We start from the raw sequence: 19505 nt of genomic DNA, 5'->3' as shown, positions 1-19505 counted from the left end.
CATATTAGTAATATAATATAAAACAGATTTTATGAAGTACCAGTTCTGCCATAAGACCATACCAACCAATCTTAACAAAGGATCTAGACTACCTCATTCAATACCCCATCTAAGTAAAGACATGTACAGAAATGATCTATGTTAGCAATTCTGCACATTGATTGAAGAGTATTGTCATCCCTCGTAATGCAATTCCTTGCTGATCATTTTGATGTATGACATGGCTTCAGTAGTGTGATGATTACACTCAGGTTAGGGCTTGTTGGGTTCTGATACTGATTACTCAGTGTGTAAGGGAGAAATGTGATTTGGCAATTCATACAGCACTGCCTTCGATTTCAGATTTTGCAGTGTGCCTTTAAGTCAAACTAATTCTTATTCTTCTTCTACTTTCGGCTTTTCCCGTTATTGGTCTCCACGGTGAATAATCTGTTTTGACCTAACTCTATCCTCTGTATCCTCTACTCTCACACAAATTACCTTCATATCCTCATTTAAAACATCCACATATCTCCTCTTTGGCCTTCCTCTTGACCTCTTACCTCGCAGCTCCATCCTTCTAGCAATATAACCACTCAGTCTCCTCTGCACATGTCCAAACTACCTGGGCTGCTTTAGGACCTTGTAGTCATTGGCCTCAAGGAAGGGGAGGCCAACTGGGCTTCTCCTGAAATGTAAGGGGCAAGGACATGGACCCAGGGAGGCGTCCAGGAGGCATCCGGAACAGATGCCCGAGCCACCTCATCTGACTTCTCTCGATATGGAGGAGCAGCGGCTCTACTCTGAGCTCTTCCCAAGTGACTGAGCTCCTCACCCTATCTCTAAGGGAGTGCCCAGCTACCCTGCGGACATGGAGGTGCTGAGTCTCATCCCCGCCGCTTCACACACTGCTGCAAACTGTCCCAGAGCATGCCAAAGGTCCTGATTTGAGGAAGCCAACAGGATAACATCATCTGTAAAAAGCAGAGACGAAATCCCGTGGTCCCCAAACTGGCTGCCTCCGGGAGCCAACCAGGCTCGATAGGACTCCTTCTTCAGCTTGACGGCATCCCTTACATCCGGGGTCCACCATCGGGTTCGGGGATTGCCGCCACGACAGGCACCAGAGACCTTACGACCACAGCTCCTAGCGGCCGCGTCGACAATGGAGGTGGAGAACATGGTCCACTCGGACTCAATGTCTCCAACCTCCCTCCGGACCTGGTTGAAGCTCTGCCCTCACAGTACGTTTGGGTTTGCCAAGTCTGTCCAACTTCCTCCCCTGCCATCAGATCCAACTCACCACCAGGTGGTGATCAGTTGACAGCTCCCCCCCTCTCTTTACCCGAGTGACCAAGACATACGGCCGGAGGTCAGATGAAACGACCACAAAGTCGATCGTCGACCTCCGACCTAGGGTGTCCTGGTGCCATGTGTACTGATGGACACCCTTATGTTTGAACATGGTGTTTGTTATGGACAAACTGTGACTAGTGCAGAAGTCCAATAACAGAACACCACTCGGGTTCAGGTCGGGAGGGCCGTTCCTCCCAATCACGCCTTTCCAGTTGTCTCTGTCACTGCCCACGTGAGCGTTGAAGTCCCCCAGTAGAATGACGGAGAGATGCCAGGAAGGTCGGATACTCTACACTGCCATTTGGCCCGTAAGCACAAATAACAGTGAGAGACCTATCCCCGACCCGAAGGCGCAGGGAAACAACCCTCTCGTTCACCGGGGTGAACTCTAACATGTGGCTGCTGAGCTGGGGGGCTATGAGCAAGCCCACACTAGCCTGCCGCCTCTCACCGCGGGCAACTCCATAGTAGTAGAGAGTCCAGCCTCTCTCGAGGAGTTGGGTTCCAGAGCCCAAGCTGTGCGTGGAGGCGAGCCCAACTATCTCTAGTTGGTATCTCTCAACCTCCCGCACAAGTTCAGGCTCCTTTCCCCCAGCGAGGTGGCATTCCATGCCCCTAGAGCCAGATTCCGTGTCCGGGGATTGGGTCGCCAAGGCCCCCGCCTTTGACTGCCACCCAATCCACATTGCACCAGCCACTTACGGTTCCTCCTGCATGTGGTGGGCCCACAGAAGATCGGCCCCATGTCGCTCCTTCGGGCTGAGCCCGGCCGGGCCCCATGGGGTACGACCCGGCCACCAGGCGCTTGCATACGAGTCCCATCACCGGGCCTGGCTCGAGGGTGGGGCCCCAGTTGCGAAATACCGGGCGATGTCACGGACCTTGCTTTATTCTTCTTCATAAGGGGTTTTGGCCCTCATGGCCACTAGCTCGGTTTTGGGCTTGCCTGCTGCTGGAGGCTGGTTTTCATTAGATTCTTAATAATCTGCTCCATTGTGGTTGAGGTAAGCATTGTGACTGGTGCTTGGTTTATGCCCTCATTTTCCACCAGTTGTCACACTTAACTGTGAGAGGCTGAACAGAAACATACCAAAGATCAGCAGAGGTAGATTAAAGTACAGGTTTATTAATAGTTCAATGATCACCACTCTTTTTGGCAGCAGAGAGATCCTTTTTCTTCACCATATTGCATGGAGATGGTGCTCTGCTTAATAATGTGGAACACAATCTTTTAGTAATTTTTCCTTCAATTGGGCTCACCTGGCAATCTAATTATCACAGGTGTGTGAGATTGTTTTCAGTGATCAAAAGAGCCCTGAGACACAATGCCATCCATGAGTTAAACTGAAAAACAAAATATTTAATCTTTGTGACACTTTGTGAATGTGCATAATAATTTGGAACAGGGTGTGAGTAGGGGGCCACGGTGGCTTAGTGGGTAGCACGTTCGCCTCACACCTCCAGGGTCGGGGTTCGATTCCCGCCTCTGCCTTGTGTGTGCGGAGTTTGCATGTTCTCCCCGTGCCTCGGGGGTTTCCTCCGGGTACTCCGGTTTCCTCCCCCGGTCCAAAGACATGCATGGTAGGTTGATTGGCATCTCTGGAAAATTGTCCATAGTCTGTGAGTGAATGATAGTGTGTGTGTGCGCCCTGTGATGGGTTGGCACTCCGTCCAGCGTGTATCCTGCCTTGATGCCCGATGACGCCTGAGATAGGCACAGGCTCCTCATGACCCGAGGTAGTTCGGATAAAGCGGTAGAAAATGAGTGAGTGAGTGAGGGTGTGAGTGTGTATATATATATATATATATATATATATATATATATATATATATATATATATATATATATATATATATATATATATACATTTGTTGCATTTGTTGGATTCCTTAGTCCTAAGTTTTAACCGTAACTTATGCATAAAACCTGATGAAAGAACAGAGCAGTATATATATATATATATATATATATATATATATATATATATATATATATATATATATATATATATATATATATATATATATATATATATATATATACATACATATACTGCTCTGTTCTTTCATCAGGTTTTATTCTCAAAAGCATAACTTACGGTTAAAACTTAGGACTAAGGAATCCAACAAATGCAACTATTTGCCTTCCATGGAAGAGGAGGTTAAATGTCAATGAGCAAGATAACCAAGCCAGAACCAACATGCCTGACATGTCAGACATTGAGCAATGCTAAAAAGGGGGGGCAGATGAAAGGGCCAGGACTTGGAGTGGGGGTGGTTGTGGGGTTATGGGTAACTAATAGATCTTTCTAACTCTAACTAATGGAGTTTCAAAATTAAATATGCTATAAATATTATACAATCAGCAATAATGAACTACTGTAACAAGTCAAAGCTATTATATTATATTATATTATATTATATTATATTATATTATATTATATTATATTATATAAAAACCCAATGGAGGCACAAGGTAAACATAATCACTTATCCACCATGCCACACTTTTTGCTGTTTCAGTTGTAGAAAGACAAAGTGTGCCATCAGAGCACAAGGTTTTATCTAATCATGACAATGCAAACACAGTTCCATCAGGATGGCCCTTGTTAAACACTATGCACACACTGCTAAACAAATCTGTGAGTGGTTTATAGAACACCATGTTTCCATTTATTTAATTGCTTCAATTTATTTTAATGTGGCATTCAGGAGTTCTGTGGAACACAGAAACTCATCTGTAATAACTGGATCAAATACCACAAACATCTAACAACTAAACTTCAATTTCCTGGAAGGATTTTTATCAGACAAATGGCCCAGAATTACTTCACAAATAAGTATGGGAATGTCATGGGGACTAAAGCTGTGAAGGTAATGAAGGTTCTACTCTTTGAATGTATGTAGTACATATAATATAATATAATATAATATAATATAATATAATATAATATAATATAATATAATATAATGAGTATTACAAAGTTCTAATCAATGGCATAACTATTTGTTCAGTATTTTTTTTTATTATGGGACGCATTGTCCTAAATATACGGCTGGCGGCTAAGAATTTCCCAACACACACACACATTTCCCAACACACACACACACACACACACACACACACACACACACACACACACACACACACACACACACACACACGTCACCATAATTACTCTGTGTGTGTGTGTGTGTGTGTGTGTGTGTGTGTGTGTGTGTGTGTGTGTGTGTGTGTGTGTGTGTGTGTCGGGGTGGGGGGCACGCAGGGAATAAGGTGCCGCCCAGTAAATCGCGCATAAAGCGGCGCACAGTGCAGCACTGACAGAGAACCGCAGCGTTCAGCCGCACATTCACACCAGAGACACGCAAACATGGGTGAGTTTACAAACTTTTCCGAAGTAAGATTTAAAATAATTTTTACAGACTATACCACAACAAGCAACTAATTAGACTTTGCTGGTTTGCAATTAATTAAATCCATTTTATTAGTCATTTCTTAAAATAAAAACATATTTCATGAGCTTTATTTTTAAAGCTAGTCGATAAAGAGCTGCTTTTCCTGCTTAAAGACACAAATTAACCAGGTAATTATCTGTCGGGCGTATTGGGGAGATTCACATCCAGGTCCTGCACTACATTTGGGCTCCCAAGTCTTAGTCTGTGCTACAAAGGCATTTCAGATAGTTCCCCAGAGAGCATGATGCTTTTAATAGAAACATGCAAATAATGCTCTGAGTAGAGCACACCATGCCTTATCCAAACGGTACAGTTTGATGGAAGTAATAGGCTGTCTGTCAAAATTAAGCTGTTAAAAATGATCCAAATATAAAATAGTTTCCAAAAGCTGACACCAGAAATAAATTTGTGACTTGCATTCTAGCAATAAACATATGATAATCTAAATAATAAATAATAATAATAATAATATCACTAATATCACTAATAATAACATCACTATGGAATAAAAACACTGTCAATAATAATCGTACGTTGACAGTTGTTTCGCAGACCGTTTTTGTGTGTGGGAAAAAAAAAGTTTTCGTGTGTGGAAAAAAAAAGTTTTCGTGTGTGGAAAAAAAAAAGTTTTCGTGTGTGGAAAAAAAAAGTTTTCGTGTGTGAAAAATAGGTGTTATGTAAACTGTCATAGCGTGCACGCGCAGTCAGAGCTGGAGGCGTTAATGTATAACGTTAATCGGAAAGCTGCAAATACAGCAACCAAAAGCAGTGAAATTTCGCTATTCCTATTACCAGAGTTGTAGCACAAACAAAATATTAATGCAAACAATCCATACAATACTAAATAAAAATAACATTTATTGATTTGGTCTTTGTGAATATTTGTTTAGTAATGACTGCATTCATTGGACACACTAGAGAATACACACACACATGAACTGATTTAATTCAAGACTGGCATCCTTACATCATGCATACAATTTTGGTGTCCACTTTTGGCATTTAATAATACCATAACTTTTGGCTTACTATGTAGTCATATAATATAAAACTCTTTTTGTTTTAAATTCTCACTGAGGGCTAAAACCCCTAAAGATGAAACCCTAGAACCGTCCCTGATCTTATACCTACCGAAAATCACTGAAATATTACTTTTACTTCAAATACTTAAGTACATTGAATATCAGAAAATGACTTTTGATACTTAAGTACAGTAAATATCAGAGACTTTAAGACTTTTACTTGAGTAGTATTCTAAAAGGTGACTTTCACTTCTACCAAAGTCTTTTTCTAGCATGATACTTGTAATTTTACTCAAGTATTGCTTTCTAATACTTTATACAACACTGACGATGAGTGAGCGCTTGGCTGCTGATCCGCCATTTCGCCAGTGGTTTAAAAGAGGGCGGGGCGCATGCGCACTTCGTGGAATCGATTCATCTTCCCTCGGATAGTAATGCCTGAGAAAGTGATGACGTATTTTTGACAGTTGTTTCGCAGACCGTTTTCGTGTGTGAAAAAGAGGTGTTGTGAAAACAAGCGTTGTGTGTGTAAACTGTCATAGTCGTACATTTTGGAGTTGTATTTGAACAAACACACAAAATCTCGTATCTGTAAACTGTCGTGGCCGTAGGTTTTGGGATCCAACTCCGCAAAATTAAAATTTACACACAAATTCTTTGAATTACATACGATTATTATTGACAGTGTTTTTATTCCATATATCTCTAGTGTAGATTCATGTAACCTAGGAGAAAGTGCTTTCAAGTGATGTTTGTGAAGTGAAGTAAGGGGGTGATTGAACAATTTTTTCATATAAAAGACGAATGAAAATTTTTTCAATGAAAAACTGATCACTGGAGAAAACCAGATGAGAGCAAAAAAGCATTTTGGGAGGGTTGAGCATTTCACCTTAAATTAAACATGGAATTTTAAACAGCAGATAATAAAAGTTGAGAGGATTTTTGTCAGTGATGTGCTGCTACAGTGAAAAAAAAAACAAAAAAAAAACAAAAAAAAACTGCACAGCAAAGTGCTTCAGTATGATAATTGATATTAAATCTAATCCACCACATGACTAAATTAAGCTCTGCAGCTGACTGCTTTTGTAATGTGTCATAATTAGAGATTATGTTGTTGCCAATGCTATAAAAAAAGCTTGACATTTTTATGACGTGGGCAGTGGGAGTAAATTGTATGGCCATACAGAGACCCTTTCTGTATTGATACTCAGCAATTAGCACCAAGCTAAACCCAAATGGAAAACAACAGTGCTGTTTTTAAGAACTTTTTCAAAAACAGAAAATCATGGCCCTTAAATGTGATGTTCTTTTTCTAGGACTTATGTTTATATCCTAGGAATTAAACAAATCATTATCCAAATATCCCATTAAGTATCAATCCTCACTGAAACACTTAAGTGATTGTGTGTGTGTGTGTGTGTGTGTGTGTGTGTGTGTGTGTGTGTGTGTGTGTGTGTTTGTGTTTGTGTTTGTGTGCATGAATGTCTGCACAAAGAAAAGTCTTGCCTTTGGCTAGGTGACAATAATACACCTGCTTCACCTCACATTTGTTTATATTGACTTACTGTTTGCACTCTGTCTATTCCTGCAAACCAAGATAATGAGTGACTACTGCTGATATTCACACACACACACACACACACACACACACACACACACACACACACACACACACACACACACACACACACACACACACCTCACGTTTGTTTGCATTGACTCTTACTGTTTGGACTCTGTCTATTCCTGAAAACCAAGATTAAGATTGACTACTGCTGATATTCACACACACACACACACACACACACACACACACACACACACACACACACACACACACACACACACACACACACACACACACACACAAATTTCTATTACAACCAATTTAACAATGTTTAACAATATTAAAAGAATATAACTTTTCATATGCATACATCAAGCAACACTATGTCTTCCTACGTTCATCCTTGATTGGCTTAAAGACATCCAGATGTGAATTCTAGTAAGGCAGTTTTACTACTTCATAGCCTAAAGCTGGAAGACAATGTGTACACAAGACATTAATGAGTTTAACTATTCTTGGAATGTCTGTGTGCATACTGCTTCCTTTAGAACACAAATAATGAGCTTGAAAGGAGCAGATGTTTTCTATTATTTGATGAATCTTTAGACAAATATTTTGTATTTTTTTATTAGATATTTTTTTTTCGAATAAAGAGCAAATATATTCAATTAAAGAACAACTGCAGACATCATTTTTATGTCTGAATTTATGTGAATATATTTTCACTAGAGTCATTGGAACAAAGAATGGAAATTAGAAAACAGGAAAAGGAAAGTCAATTGTCTTTTCACTTCCGTATTCCCTCGAGAGAGGAAAATAAATAAATAATACAGTACACCACCCAGTACTCTTTCTATTATCATTTCTCTTTGCACTCAATCTCCATTGTCGTTCCATATGCTGTTAAACCATGTGAGATAGGATTCAACCACAGGTGAAGAAACTGAAGTGTTACAAATGACATGCACACTATCAGAACAACAGTCTGACAATCTGCCATTTATATTTGTTGAGCATAATGTGTGTTCTGCATATACTGTGGCTTCAGCACACATTCTCAATGATTTTTTGATATAGTGCAGTGGTTTAGTAAGTTCATATTTCTGGCCCCCAGACTTGTTTTTTTCACCTCACTTGTCATAAATTTTTCCTTGTACATCTCCAACTCCTCAGCTCTTGATATTGGCACTTGGGACCTTGCATGTGACTTCAATAACACAAGTCATCGCACAGAACTGAATGGCACAGATCGACTGGTAGTGAGGAGAGGACAGCCATTCACCATCAACCTCAACCTTCGTTCTGGCTCCTACGAACCTGGAGTCCATCAGCTCCACATCATAGCAGAGACGGGTAATATTATCTAAATGCTGCTAGACCAGTGAGTGGGATTTTGTCATGTGGGTGGTTTGTTAACACTACTGCAAGGAGATGTAATGTTTGCTCCAAACACAGTTATGACATGTTACCTTGTTTAAATCAAATACAAAACAGAGACTAAATAAGGGCAGTGTATAAAACTAATGTTCAGACATTACCTTTGGCACAGGCTCCATTTCAGATAAATAAGTTCAATGTTGTTCAGGAGATAGAAAGTAGAAAGAAAAACACATGTTTGTATCTATGTGCAACTTAATTACTACTGTACTATAGTCTGATATAAACTGTAATATATAATGCATTAATTCCTTTACAAAGAGATTTTTACAAAGACATTTAACCCATGTAGTGTGCTTAGAAAGTTTAATTCTAATCAAGCAGAACCCCACTTTGATCCAACTTTACTCATTTGGTCTCAGTCTTCAAACAACTACAAAAGTGAAATCAGGTGTGCCTCCTGCAGGGATGGAATGAAAACCTGCTGCCACTTTGGCTCATTGTGGATATGATGATAGCCCTGATGTAACCTATTTTTACAGCATTTTACTTTGTGTTGAATATAGTAACCAGAGTTTACCAAATCCAGCTCTGTGTTCAACTACACAATGAATTAGCATCTCCAGTAACAGGGAACTCAATGAACTATGCTGAATTCCAGCCTTTCATCTTTCCAAGAGCTGTGGTCTAAAATAATAATTAAAGATACCTTCATTTTACTAATGTAAAAAAAACCCCCAAATACATGTAAAACATGGTTTCTGTAAAGTCGAATGACCAAGAGTGATCGTTATAAATTTATTATAATAGCCTGATTTTGCTTTGGGGAAAAAAGGATGGTAAATTGGTAGAACACTTAAGAATACAGAAAGGCTGAAACATTACAACAATCAGGCAGAAACTTCCAGTGAACTCCGTTAAGAAATGGAAACACTTAACGGTTGCAAGACAGGAAACAAATGGAAAACAAATGCTCAGTGATAACCACATTATCAGAAAAGAGCCATGTGTACAGTTAAGGCATATTTAGATCCATGCAAAAATATAGTTCTCTTTTTCCACCAGTTAGTTTGGATGTATTCAGTGGAACTGACTATTATGCCTAATTCTAGCTTTGTTACTCACACCTGATTTGATGTTTGATTTCTTATGTCTTTTGTGTAATGAGTATCCACAAAAAATTAATCACTACGTCTTTAACTTTTTTCCTTATCCTGAAATTCTGTATTTCACTAATTTATGATTAACTATGTACTGTATACTTCATTCCTCACAGGCTATAACAGCCTCATTACATAAAATTCCCCATGTGCATACAGTATACAAAAAAAGAAGAAATGCACTTCTGCTTCAACAGTTAAAAGGAACAATTTCCTGGAATGTTTCCCACTTTTCTTGACTGTGTGTTGATTAGACTTTCTTCTAAGGTCACACATCCTGAGTTCCCAAATACTCCCTGGATCTTTTTCCTATGCATTTATTTAGACAGTTACACATTTCCTGTTTCTAGCATATGTTTTTGGAATTATGGGGAAATTTTGGGATTTTTTTCAAATCTACCCTTATTTTAGTGAAAGATTCTTTAAAAAATTATAAATGCTTCTGATGGCTACAAAATATGCTGTTTTCTTTTCTTTTTTTTTTTTTTTTTTTAAGTTTTTTGAGTTCATGATGTTGATCTTCATATCAATATTTATACATTTCCTTATATGAATGTCTAAAGGACCTGATCCTGTGGAGCAGTATGGTACCAAGGCTGTTTTTGGTCTGAGTGATAATATTGATGATGCAAAATGGAGTGCTGCAGTAACCAGTCCCCCTGGGGAGGTTGTCTCCTTGTCCATCTGTTCTGCCCCCGATGCACCAATTGGCCCCTACACTGTGACTCTGGATGGCATGATTCAGTTTGAATTGATACTACTATTCAACCCCTGGTGCCCACGTGAGTGAAAATCTAGCACACCATAAGCCTAGTATTTGTTAGCCTTCTGTATAAACATCAAGCAATAGCTGCATCAATTTATTTTTATCCTCCAAACACAGACCACATACAAACCCCTAAGCACACATAATAACATATTAACATTGATGTTCAGAGTCTATTAACACTAGCTGATGTTTCCACCAGGCTTTTGATGGTCGGTTTGTTTGGGTTATTTACTGAACAGGTGATATGGTGTACATGGAAAGTGAGGAGAATCTGGAAGAATATGTTTTGGCTCAGGATGGGATCATCTACAGGGGTGATGCCAAATATCCTGTCCCTTCAGCTTGGTACTTTGGCCAGGTGCTGAAATCTCTCTCTGTCTCTCTGTCTCTCTCTATCTCACACACACACACACACACACACACACACACACACACACACACACACACACACACACACACACACACACACACACACACACACACACACACACACACACACACACACACACAGTTTATGCAAGCTAGTTATCTATCACCTCCTTCTGTTGGATGTAAGCCAAACATAACTCTCACTTCTTTGAAGTAGATGGCATACACCCTAAAAAGTGAGATGATGTAGAGGCTGAAAAAATGCAGAGAAAACACATGTTGGTACAGAAATGTTTTAGGGAAGCAAACATTGATAAGAGTATTAGTAATACTTGAAGTGTGTGTGTGTGTGTGTGTGTGTGTGTGTGTGTGTGTGTGTGTGTGTGTGTGTGTGTGTGTGTGTGTGTGTGTGTGTTTGTGTGTGTGTGTTTGTGTGTGTGTGTGTGTGTGTGTGTGTGTGTGTGTTTATTACTGTAACTTTACTAATATTTTTAAATTACTGCTTGTAATGAATGAACTGCTGAAAAGTGTAATACAAAAGCACAAACATATATATATTTTTTATTTTAGAATTTGTTTGAAGATTTACGTATAATACATACAAATTAAAGGAAGAAACAGGACAAACCGGAAGGTGTTGGCTACCACTGATATGTTAGGATGGTATTGCTACCACATGCCACCAGCTCTGTGCAAATTCTATATTTCTTTGGATGTGTACTACTAGGGCCTAACATAGGGTCAGTGCTTGCATTATACAATTAATGTTAATGTGGGGGAGAAAAAAAAACAAATATTTGCTTGATTTAAACCCCATGGGATTTCTAAAATTACACAAACAGATCAGATGATAAATGTTGGCACTGTTTTTACATTGCTATTGCTGTAACAAACCTTACTAAGTAGGGTAATAATACTGCATTGTTTATGCTTTGATTCTTAGTTTGAAGAAGGCGTTCTGGATGCATGTCTAAGAATTCTGGATGTGAACCCTAAATGCCAGAGAAACCCTGGGAAAGATTGTTCCGGCCGCAGAAACCCTATTTATGTCACTCGAGTGCTTAGTGCTATGGTGAGTATTGCATTTCTACAAACTTTGCTCATTATGTTCTATACTCATTTGAATAACTTTTGATGTCATTATACAATGCATATATGCCACACACATGAATAAACACTTGCAGGTGAACAGTAATGACAGAGATAATGGGGTCCTGGAAGGCTGCTGGAAAAAAACATTTGAAGGTGGAATCAGTCCCATGTCATGGAGAGGAAGCGTGGAGATTCTTAAGACTTGGAATTCCACTTCTTGCCTGCCTGTTCGCTATGGCCAGTGCTGGGTGTTTGCTGCTGTTGCCTGCACTGGTAAGAAAATGACTGTTACCCCCACATTTTTTGCGGTTAGACAAGCCTGAGAATGGAATGTGCATTACAGCATAGCTTTATGGGAAAATAATGAAAAATGTGTCAATAATAGCATGGATTTCACTTGTCTGCGTGAATAAATAAGCCAAGTGTCTTGGCCATTTGTCTTCAGTGTCTCGAGCATTGGGTATCCCCTGCAGAGTGGTGACTAACTACCTCTCAGCTCATGACACCAACAGCAACCTGGTGATTGAGCGCTATGTGGATGAAAAAGGCAAGCTGTTGAACACCAGCAGAGACATGATCTGGTAATAATAATTTCTGCTTCTTTAATATTTAACCCCACAGAATTTATGTCAGCATCGCAATAATTACATACTGTACATGCAGCGTTAACCTGATGTTTTTGAGGTTTTCTTTTACTGTATTATTGTTGCTGGTTTTGTTCTTAACAGTGCTGGTGTCCCTATAGCCACATAATAGCTTAAAGTTTAGACTTAATTTGCTTTGAAACTGGAGCCAGTGTAACTGTTGGGGTATGGGTGTAACATGTGCTCAGTAAAAGTAACATTTTCTCAAATATATTTTAAATTGCCAATGATTCATTATTTGTTTGGGCTTTAGGACAATTTACAGGCTAAATAAATGCAAATGTGTATGCTTGTCAATAGTTCTTTTTATATGACTAAGCCTGTTTATATGAATAAACTTCTTCCTTTGAATTACTCACCCACCTCATATTTAGGCACAAGCCTACCTATTGAGAAAGCCTTGACTTTTGGGCAGCTGTGACTATGCAGCTATTTTCAGAAAAGGGAGGTATATTTAATGAAGAGATTCACCTATTTGTTCTTGGATTTTAAATGTTTTTGAAAAACATTCAGCTGTAAATCTGTAAATAAAGTGTAACTGTAAAACAGTTTAGTTCACTCAATAATAAGAGGTTTTCATACATTAGGTAATTTTTTTGGGATTATAAGTTGGTCTGGAAAAATGTCTCCGTTAAATGACTACAACCGAGTTTCTTCTTGCAGGAATTACCACTGTTGGGTGGAAAGCTGGATGGCTCGTCCAGATCTGAAAGCAGGCTTTGATGGCTGGCAGGCTAGTGACCCCACGCCCCAGGAGAAGAGCGAGGGTATGGACGCTATTTCCAGTTCACACACACACACACACACACACACACACACACACACACACACACACACACACACACACACCGACGTTATATGCGCAAGTAGGTCAGCTGACAATCTATTTACATTATACTGAATGATGTTCTTTTTAATGGATTTTTTTCCACCACAGAGGCCATCCAAACCTTAACCCAAATGAAAATCTACTTTGGCATGTGCTGGAGAAGACTTTACAAAGCCATCCCATCATCAATACAAGATACTATACATTGTATTCCTTTGTTAAAATTGAGTAAAATCTCTTTCTTTCTTTCTTTCTTTCTCTTTTAGGGGTATTCTGCTGTGGGCCAGTCCCACTGAAAGCCATAAAAGAGGGAGAAATCATGTGCAAGTATGATGCTCCGTTCGTGTTCACGGAGGTAAATGCAGATGTGATGACCTTCCTGAAATACCAAGACGGCAGCACAAGAAAGATCATCAGTTCTACTGAGGTTGGCCAGAAAATCAGCACTAAGAGTGTTGGAAGTGACAAACGAGAGGACATTACACACCTTTACAAGTACCCAGAAGGTAATGTATATCACCTTTATCGATCAATGTGCATTCAGTTAGCCAAAAAAAAAAAGCTTAAATTACTGAAGTTTCTCTGATATTGTTTTAACTTTGTATTATTAGGGTGTGAAAGATACAAAGTGCAGAATATTAAATTTCCAATACTGTTAGAAGAAAACATATGTCAAGGGTTTTTTAAATACAGTAGATAATTAGAAACTTTTTAGTTTGCTGAGCTGTTACTTTCTGACAGAGAAACACTTTGTTGTGAACACTTAAAGGCGTTTCCACAGAGGGACAAACCAAGTGAACCTTAGGGTTCTAGAGTTATTTTTACTGTCATTTGACCTGCTTTAATATTCTCCTGACACAGGCACAGCTGAAGAACGAGAGGCATTTAAAAAAGCCAACCATCAAAACAAACTCCTGAAACAGACTGACAATTCTGGCCTACATGTCACCATCAAGGTCAGCACAGAGATGAGGAAGGGCTGTGACTTTGATGTCTATGCCTTGGTTTCCAACCATACATCTGCGTTAAAGAAGTGTCGTCTGGTGTTTGCTTCCCGTGCCATGTCTTATGATGGAGCTATAGGAGAGGAATGTGGCTTTAAAGATCTGCTCAATGTTGAGTTACAACCCGGAGGAGGTGTGTGTGTCTGTGTGGATAGATGATACGTGTGTGGTGTGGTAGTGGTTTGGCACTGTATGTAATTGATATGTGTGTACATGTTTGTGTGTTTTTTAGAGCGCAAGGTCCCACTGAGGCTGAACTACAACAAATACTGCAATGCCATTACCCAGGACAACCTGATCCGCCTGGGTGCTCTACTGATTGACTACAGCACCAAAGAAGGCATTCTGGCTATGCGCACTATTGTCCTTGATAACCCAGAGATCAAGATAAAGGTACAGGCATGCTGCCATGACAACTTCTCAGGAAAGAAAAACAAGAGGCTGGTTACAATTGTTTACAGCTGTTGTAACACACATGATGTTACCACATTAAATCTAAATATAAAATACAATGTTTGTCATGCAGTAATAAATTGTATTTGTTGGCAAAACGCTTTGGTATAAGAGAAATAAAACACTACTTAAAAGTTACCAAAATGCAAAAATCAGAATACAAACCTCCTTAGGAAGTGCAAGATTATACAGTATGTAACATACACAAATAGAAGCCACAAAAAAGGACTAAAACAACACTTGGTGTGTTGTTACAAAAATTATCAATGACAATGTTTCTTAACACCATGTGAAGTGGTGAGGTTCTACTTTATTGTTTTTGTTACAACACCACAGGAATTTTATGATACTTATAACCATGTATAGTTACATTTAATGTTGTGGAACATTTGTGACACAAGGTATTTTCAGTAAGCACTTATGTTATAGGGGTGTAAACAGTTGTTCCATAACTAAGTTCTTTGTCTTTTCCTTTATCTTTAAGTATTTTTAAAAATGTATTTTGTTTGCAAAAAGAGAAACCAGAAAGTATATTGTCCTGAAGACTTTCCTCTGGTGAAAAACTTACAGACTTCTACATAAAGTTGATGCCAGAGATTCGTTCCCATAAATGTTTCATAAACCTCTCCAAAAAGCCTCAACAAAGTTTGCATTCATGCATATTCAACAACACAAGATTTAATGTTTGTTATTGGAGTTGGATTATGTTGAGTGGTCCATGTCCATGTAAATGAGCTCTTACTATAGCAAATGTATTAGAAAGAGCACATTATTATTTTAAACTTGTGGTTAAATGGCAATAATAAGCTTTAGGAATTCACCATAGTAAAGTACAATGACTCAGAGGAACCGTATTTATTATTCAATATGTGTATGACATTGTGCCTTAGATCCTGGGAGAACCCAAAGAGAATCGTCAGCTGGCTGCAGAGCTCACCGTACAGAACACACTGCCAGAGCCTTTAAATGCATGCTGCTTCAGTATTGAGGGAGCCAACCTCACTGGAGGCAAGACTATCACTGAGAGGTGTGTTACATTAAACAGACATTGTCTATGTTAATGACTTTGTATATGTGGATGGAACATTTCACACATGAGCTGCAGTCTGAAGTATTAAAACAAGCAACACAATAATCCAATGATTTATTAACCTTGGCATTTTTTCCATAAACAGACTAGAAATAATTACTCAGACTACACTGCATATAAAAACATGCAAATTTACTTAAACACTTTAAATATAAAGCTGGATATAAAGCTATAATAATTGGCCACAGTGTTACCACTAAATCTGCTGCTGATCCAAACAGCCAACATTACAAATTTATCTCTTAGACCATAATCATGCAAGGTTTGTTTGCCAATACAAAACTCTGGCCTTCAAAAATGCATTCTGTAATCTCTTAAATGTTTGATTTACAGTCGATCTACTAATCTTGTTCGGAGATGGATAACGTCAGATAATAAAAAGAGACAAGACAAATCTTTGCACTGAAACACAGTGCAGCTGAAGTGTGATAAAAAAAAATGATGTGCATAATACAATACAAAAAAAAAATAGCTAAATACTGCAAGGATACTGTAAGGTTTAGAAATATAAATATATACTGATTGGATCAAGAAACTAAGAATAAAATTTTTTATTATGTATTAATATAATAATAATGTAAGGAAATTAACACTAGACTATTGTTTCAGTTCTATATTGCTCACATATTAAAATCCATGACTAATATCTATCAATTTCATATATATATAGATTCATTTTTTCCAACCCATTATCTACTGGCTTCCTTTCCTCTAGCTTGAGAAAATAAAAGCTAAATAAGATATTATTTTGCAGGTATGGCCATGATAACTAACTCATTTTTTATATATGTTTTTCAGTCTTTCAACCAATATTGAACCTGGACAAGAAGCTAAAGTCAAACTCTACTTCACTCCAAACCATTATGGCTTGCGCAAACTGCTGGTGGATTTTAACAGCGACAAACTTGGTCCTGTTAAAGGGTTCAGGAATGTTATTATCGGCAAATAAAGTCTCTCGATCACTCCAATGCTTGCTTCAGTGAAAGCCAAATGAAAATGACACACATTGAGGATTGAAAAGGTTACAATCCTAATGTGTCATTTCTGGGCTTTATGTTTGGAAAAAGAATTTGCACCAAAAACATTATACTTAGATGTATCTAGCCAAGAAACATTTCCATTTTAACCAGCATTTAAATCATAAATTAGTTTTGTATTGAATTACATGAGACAGTCTTTTAAACTGTTATATGATTTGTACTTTATGCAAATCACTGCTACAGATAGTTAATATGTAACCAAGGCTTTTAGTTTCTTATGTGTTCTTAAACAAGTGGACAATCTAAACAGTTTGCAGTATAAAGCCAGTTGAACACTAAATGCTTATTCTCTGTTTCAGTCACTGTCTCATTGTGACGTCAGTGTACTGTAACTATATGGCCTATATATCTTTTATAGGAGATTTTTATATGTCTGCTCTGCAATGATTCTATAAACATGTTGCTATCATATAACTGGGTGCCTTAGTCTACAGCTTTAAATCTAGCATTTTGCTTTTGAAGCTCTCTTTTTGTTCCTGACTGTGAAAATGGGCAGGTTTATATAACAAAGCCAAGTGCTAAAATGTGACAGTCAGACAGTTTATACAAAAGATAATATTCTATATTTTTGAATAAAGATGCTTCGATCTCAGTTAAATTGCAACTATATAGTATAGTTTAATGCTTGTATTTTTCTCCATTAAAGACTTAAATCACTGAGAAATATGCTTTCAATCACAGTTTATTGAATTACATCTTAAGCATGAACACAAAACTTGTTTTAAAATTTATTTTTCAAACATTCCACCATTAAGACACCACCATACGTCCCCTATTTATCATTCATCAGCTGTTTTTCAGACTAAACTAAAACAGATTGTGTCAAAAGTATTTGCCAACAGGGATGAAATGTTCTTCATTAATTCAAGTATTTCTCAAAAGTTACTACTCTTATCAAATTACATTACCAAGAGGGGAAAAAAAACATACTTTTTGCTCCATACGTTTTTATGTAGACCTTTAACGTACGCTTAATGAATTAATGAACCTCTTTTGAAAGGTTTCTTACTGTCATCAAGCATCCAATTCCAGTTCATCAGTGTACAACGTACCTCAAGAACAATGTCAGTTGTTGATGACCTTTTATGCTTCACAATATAGTTAGTGCTTTGACAATCAATGCGTATTTAGAGATGGATAAACCACTGGACTGTAGTGTAGAACTTTATCCATCTCTATATACGCATTGATTGTCAAATGTGTCAGCACTCTGAAGTAACGAAAAACTTGTATACAGTGTGAAATCTCCTTTGCCTCACAGAAATATTGCAAACATGCAGAGATTCAATGATGGTTTAGTTGTTTTAAAGCAGTCATCATCTAAACACTAGTTGTTGTTTTAACATTGTTTAATTTCAATTTAATCATTTTTTGGCTGCATACTTCCACTTATAATCAATTAAGATTTTTAGTTTAAGTATACTTTTTCTCAATACTTGCTTCACCCTTGCCTGTAGTCTCTTGGTGTAATTATTATCTACACATTATATGGTGGAATTATTATCTACACATCATATGCTGGAATTATTATCTACACCATATCATGGAATCATTATCTACTTATTTTCAAATGATTGTAAATGTAATAATGACACAATAAAACATTTATTTTTAAAAATAAAACATTATCTCTTGAACATTTTTATTGTCCCTAAAATCTAATACCATACTAATGTCTTAAAACTGACATTTTGTGAAGAAATTCTATGCAATGGTTGTCTCGTTGTAGATTTTGTGTCCAAGAAAACAGACAACAGAGCAAGAGGGATTAGTTTTACAATTGAACTGAAAGGGATTTCATATTAACATTCATTTGAAAAGTTGGCTTTTTCCAATTTATTTTTAATTATTTTTTATTTTATATAATTATTACTTTTTTATAATTTGGACTTTAATTGGGATGGACCAACAGTTAGGTCTTCACCTTTTGGGTATTGGCAAAGATTCTAGGTGTATTGTACATTTTAATTTAATTTGGAGGTGACAATACTGTGCAAAATTCTGGGATAGTGAAATGCAAAAGTCTAACAAAAAAAAGTGCTTCAGCCAATAAACTGTTGAGTTATAGATTTTTATCCACTCTATTAGATGAACTTTAGTTGCAACATAAACAACTCTTTGAGAAAGAAAGGATCAACACATGAAAAAAGTAGCATTTTAGTAACATTTAGTTAAATGAAAGGATAATCTATGCATCCATTATTTCTCTAAGATTTCAATATTATTCTCCTCCTTTTGCATTCAGCCATTGCAAAGCAATAGCATTGAGGCTTGCAGTCCAAAGAGATTTTTGGA

General features: G+C 37.8%; 1 protein-coding gene across 2 annotated transcripts; it reads left to right on the top strand.

Annotated features, from left to right (window-relative positions):
• The first annotated feature begins 4558 nt into the window (after nucleotides 1-4558).
• Nucleotides 4559-17874, top strand: tgm2b (transglutaminase 2b). 2 transcript variants are annotated; one of them, XM_027147108.2, is made up of 13 exons: nucleotides 4559-4713; nucleotides 8557-8736; nucleotides 10484-10702; nucleotides 10929-11047; nucleotides 12002-12130; nucleotides 12243-12423; nucleotides 12596-12731; nucleotides 13458-13561; nucleotides 13890-14129; nucleotides 14485-14760; nucleotides 14860-15020; nucleotides 15971-16107; nucleotides 16969-17874. In XM_027147108.2, the coding sequence occupies exons 1-13, from the start codon at nucleotides 4710-4712 to the stop codon at nucleotides 17117-17119; spliced, it is 2037 nt and encodes a 678-aa protein (XP_027002909.2). In that variant the 5' UTR covers nucleotides 4559-4709; the 3' UTR covers nucleotides 17120-17874. The 2 variants fall into 2 exon arrangements, with proteins under 2 accessions (XP_027002909.2, XP_027002910.2); XM_027147109.2 differs by lacking the exons at nucleotides 4559-4713; nucleotides 8557-8736 and having other exon boundaries at nucleotides 10474-10702.
• Nucleotides 17875-19505: the final 1631 nt, after the last annotated feature.

This window comes from Tachysurus fulvidraco, chromosome 5 (genome assembly GCF_022655615.1).
Source record: "Tachysurus fulvidraco isolate hzauxx_2018 chromosome 5, HZAU_PFXX_2.0, whole genome shotgun sequence".
Lineage (NCBI taxonomy): Eukaryota > Metazoa > Chordata > Actinopteri > Siluriformes > Bagridae > Tachysurus > Tachysurus fulvidraco.
The sequence above is the reverse complement of the archived record's forward strand: the minus strand, read 5'-3'. Positions and strand labels throughout refer to the sequence as shown.

What these genes read in the sequence shown, in the direction of transcription:
- tgm2b (XM_027147108.2), top strand. An exon ending in ACCCAGAGATCAAGATAAAG is followed by an intron (nt 15,021 to 15,970) that starts GTACAGGCATGC and finishes ATTGTGCCTTAG; the next exon opens with ATCCTGGGAGAACCCAAAGA. An exon ending in GGCAAGACTATCACTGAGAG is followed by an intron (nt 16,108 to 16,968) that starts GTGTGTTACATT and finishes TATGTTTTTCAG; the next exon opens with TCTTTCAACCAATATTGAAC.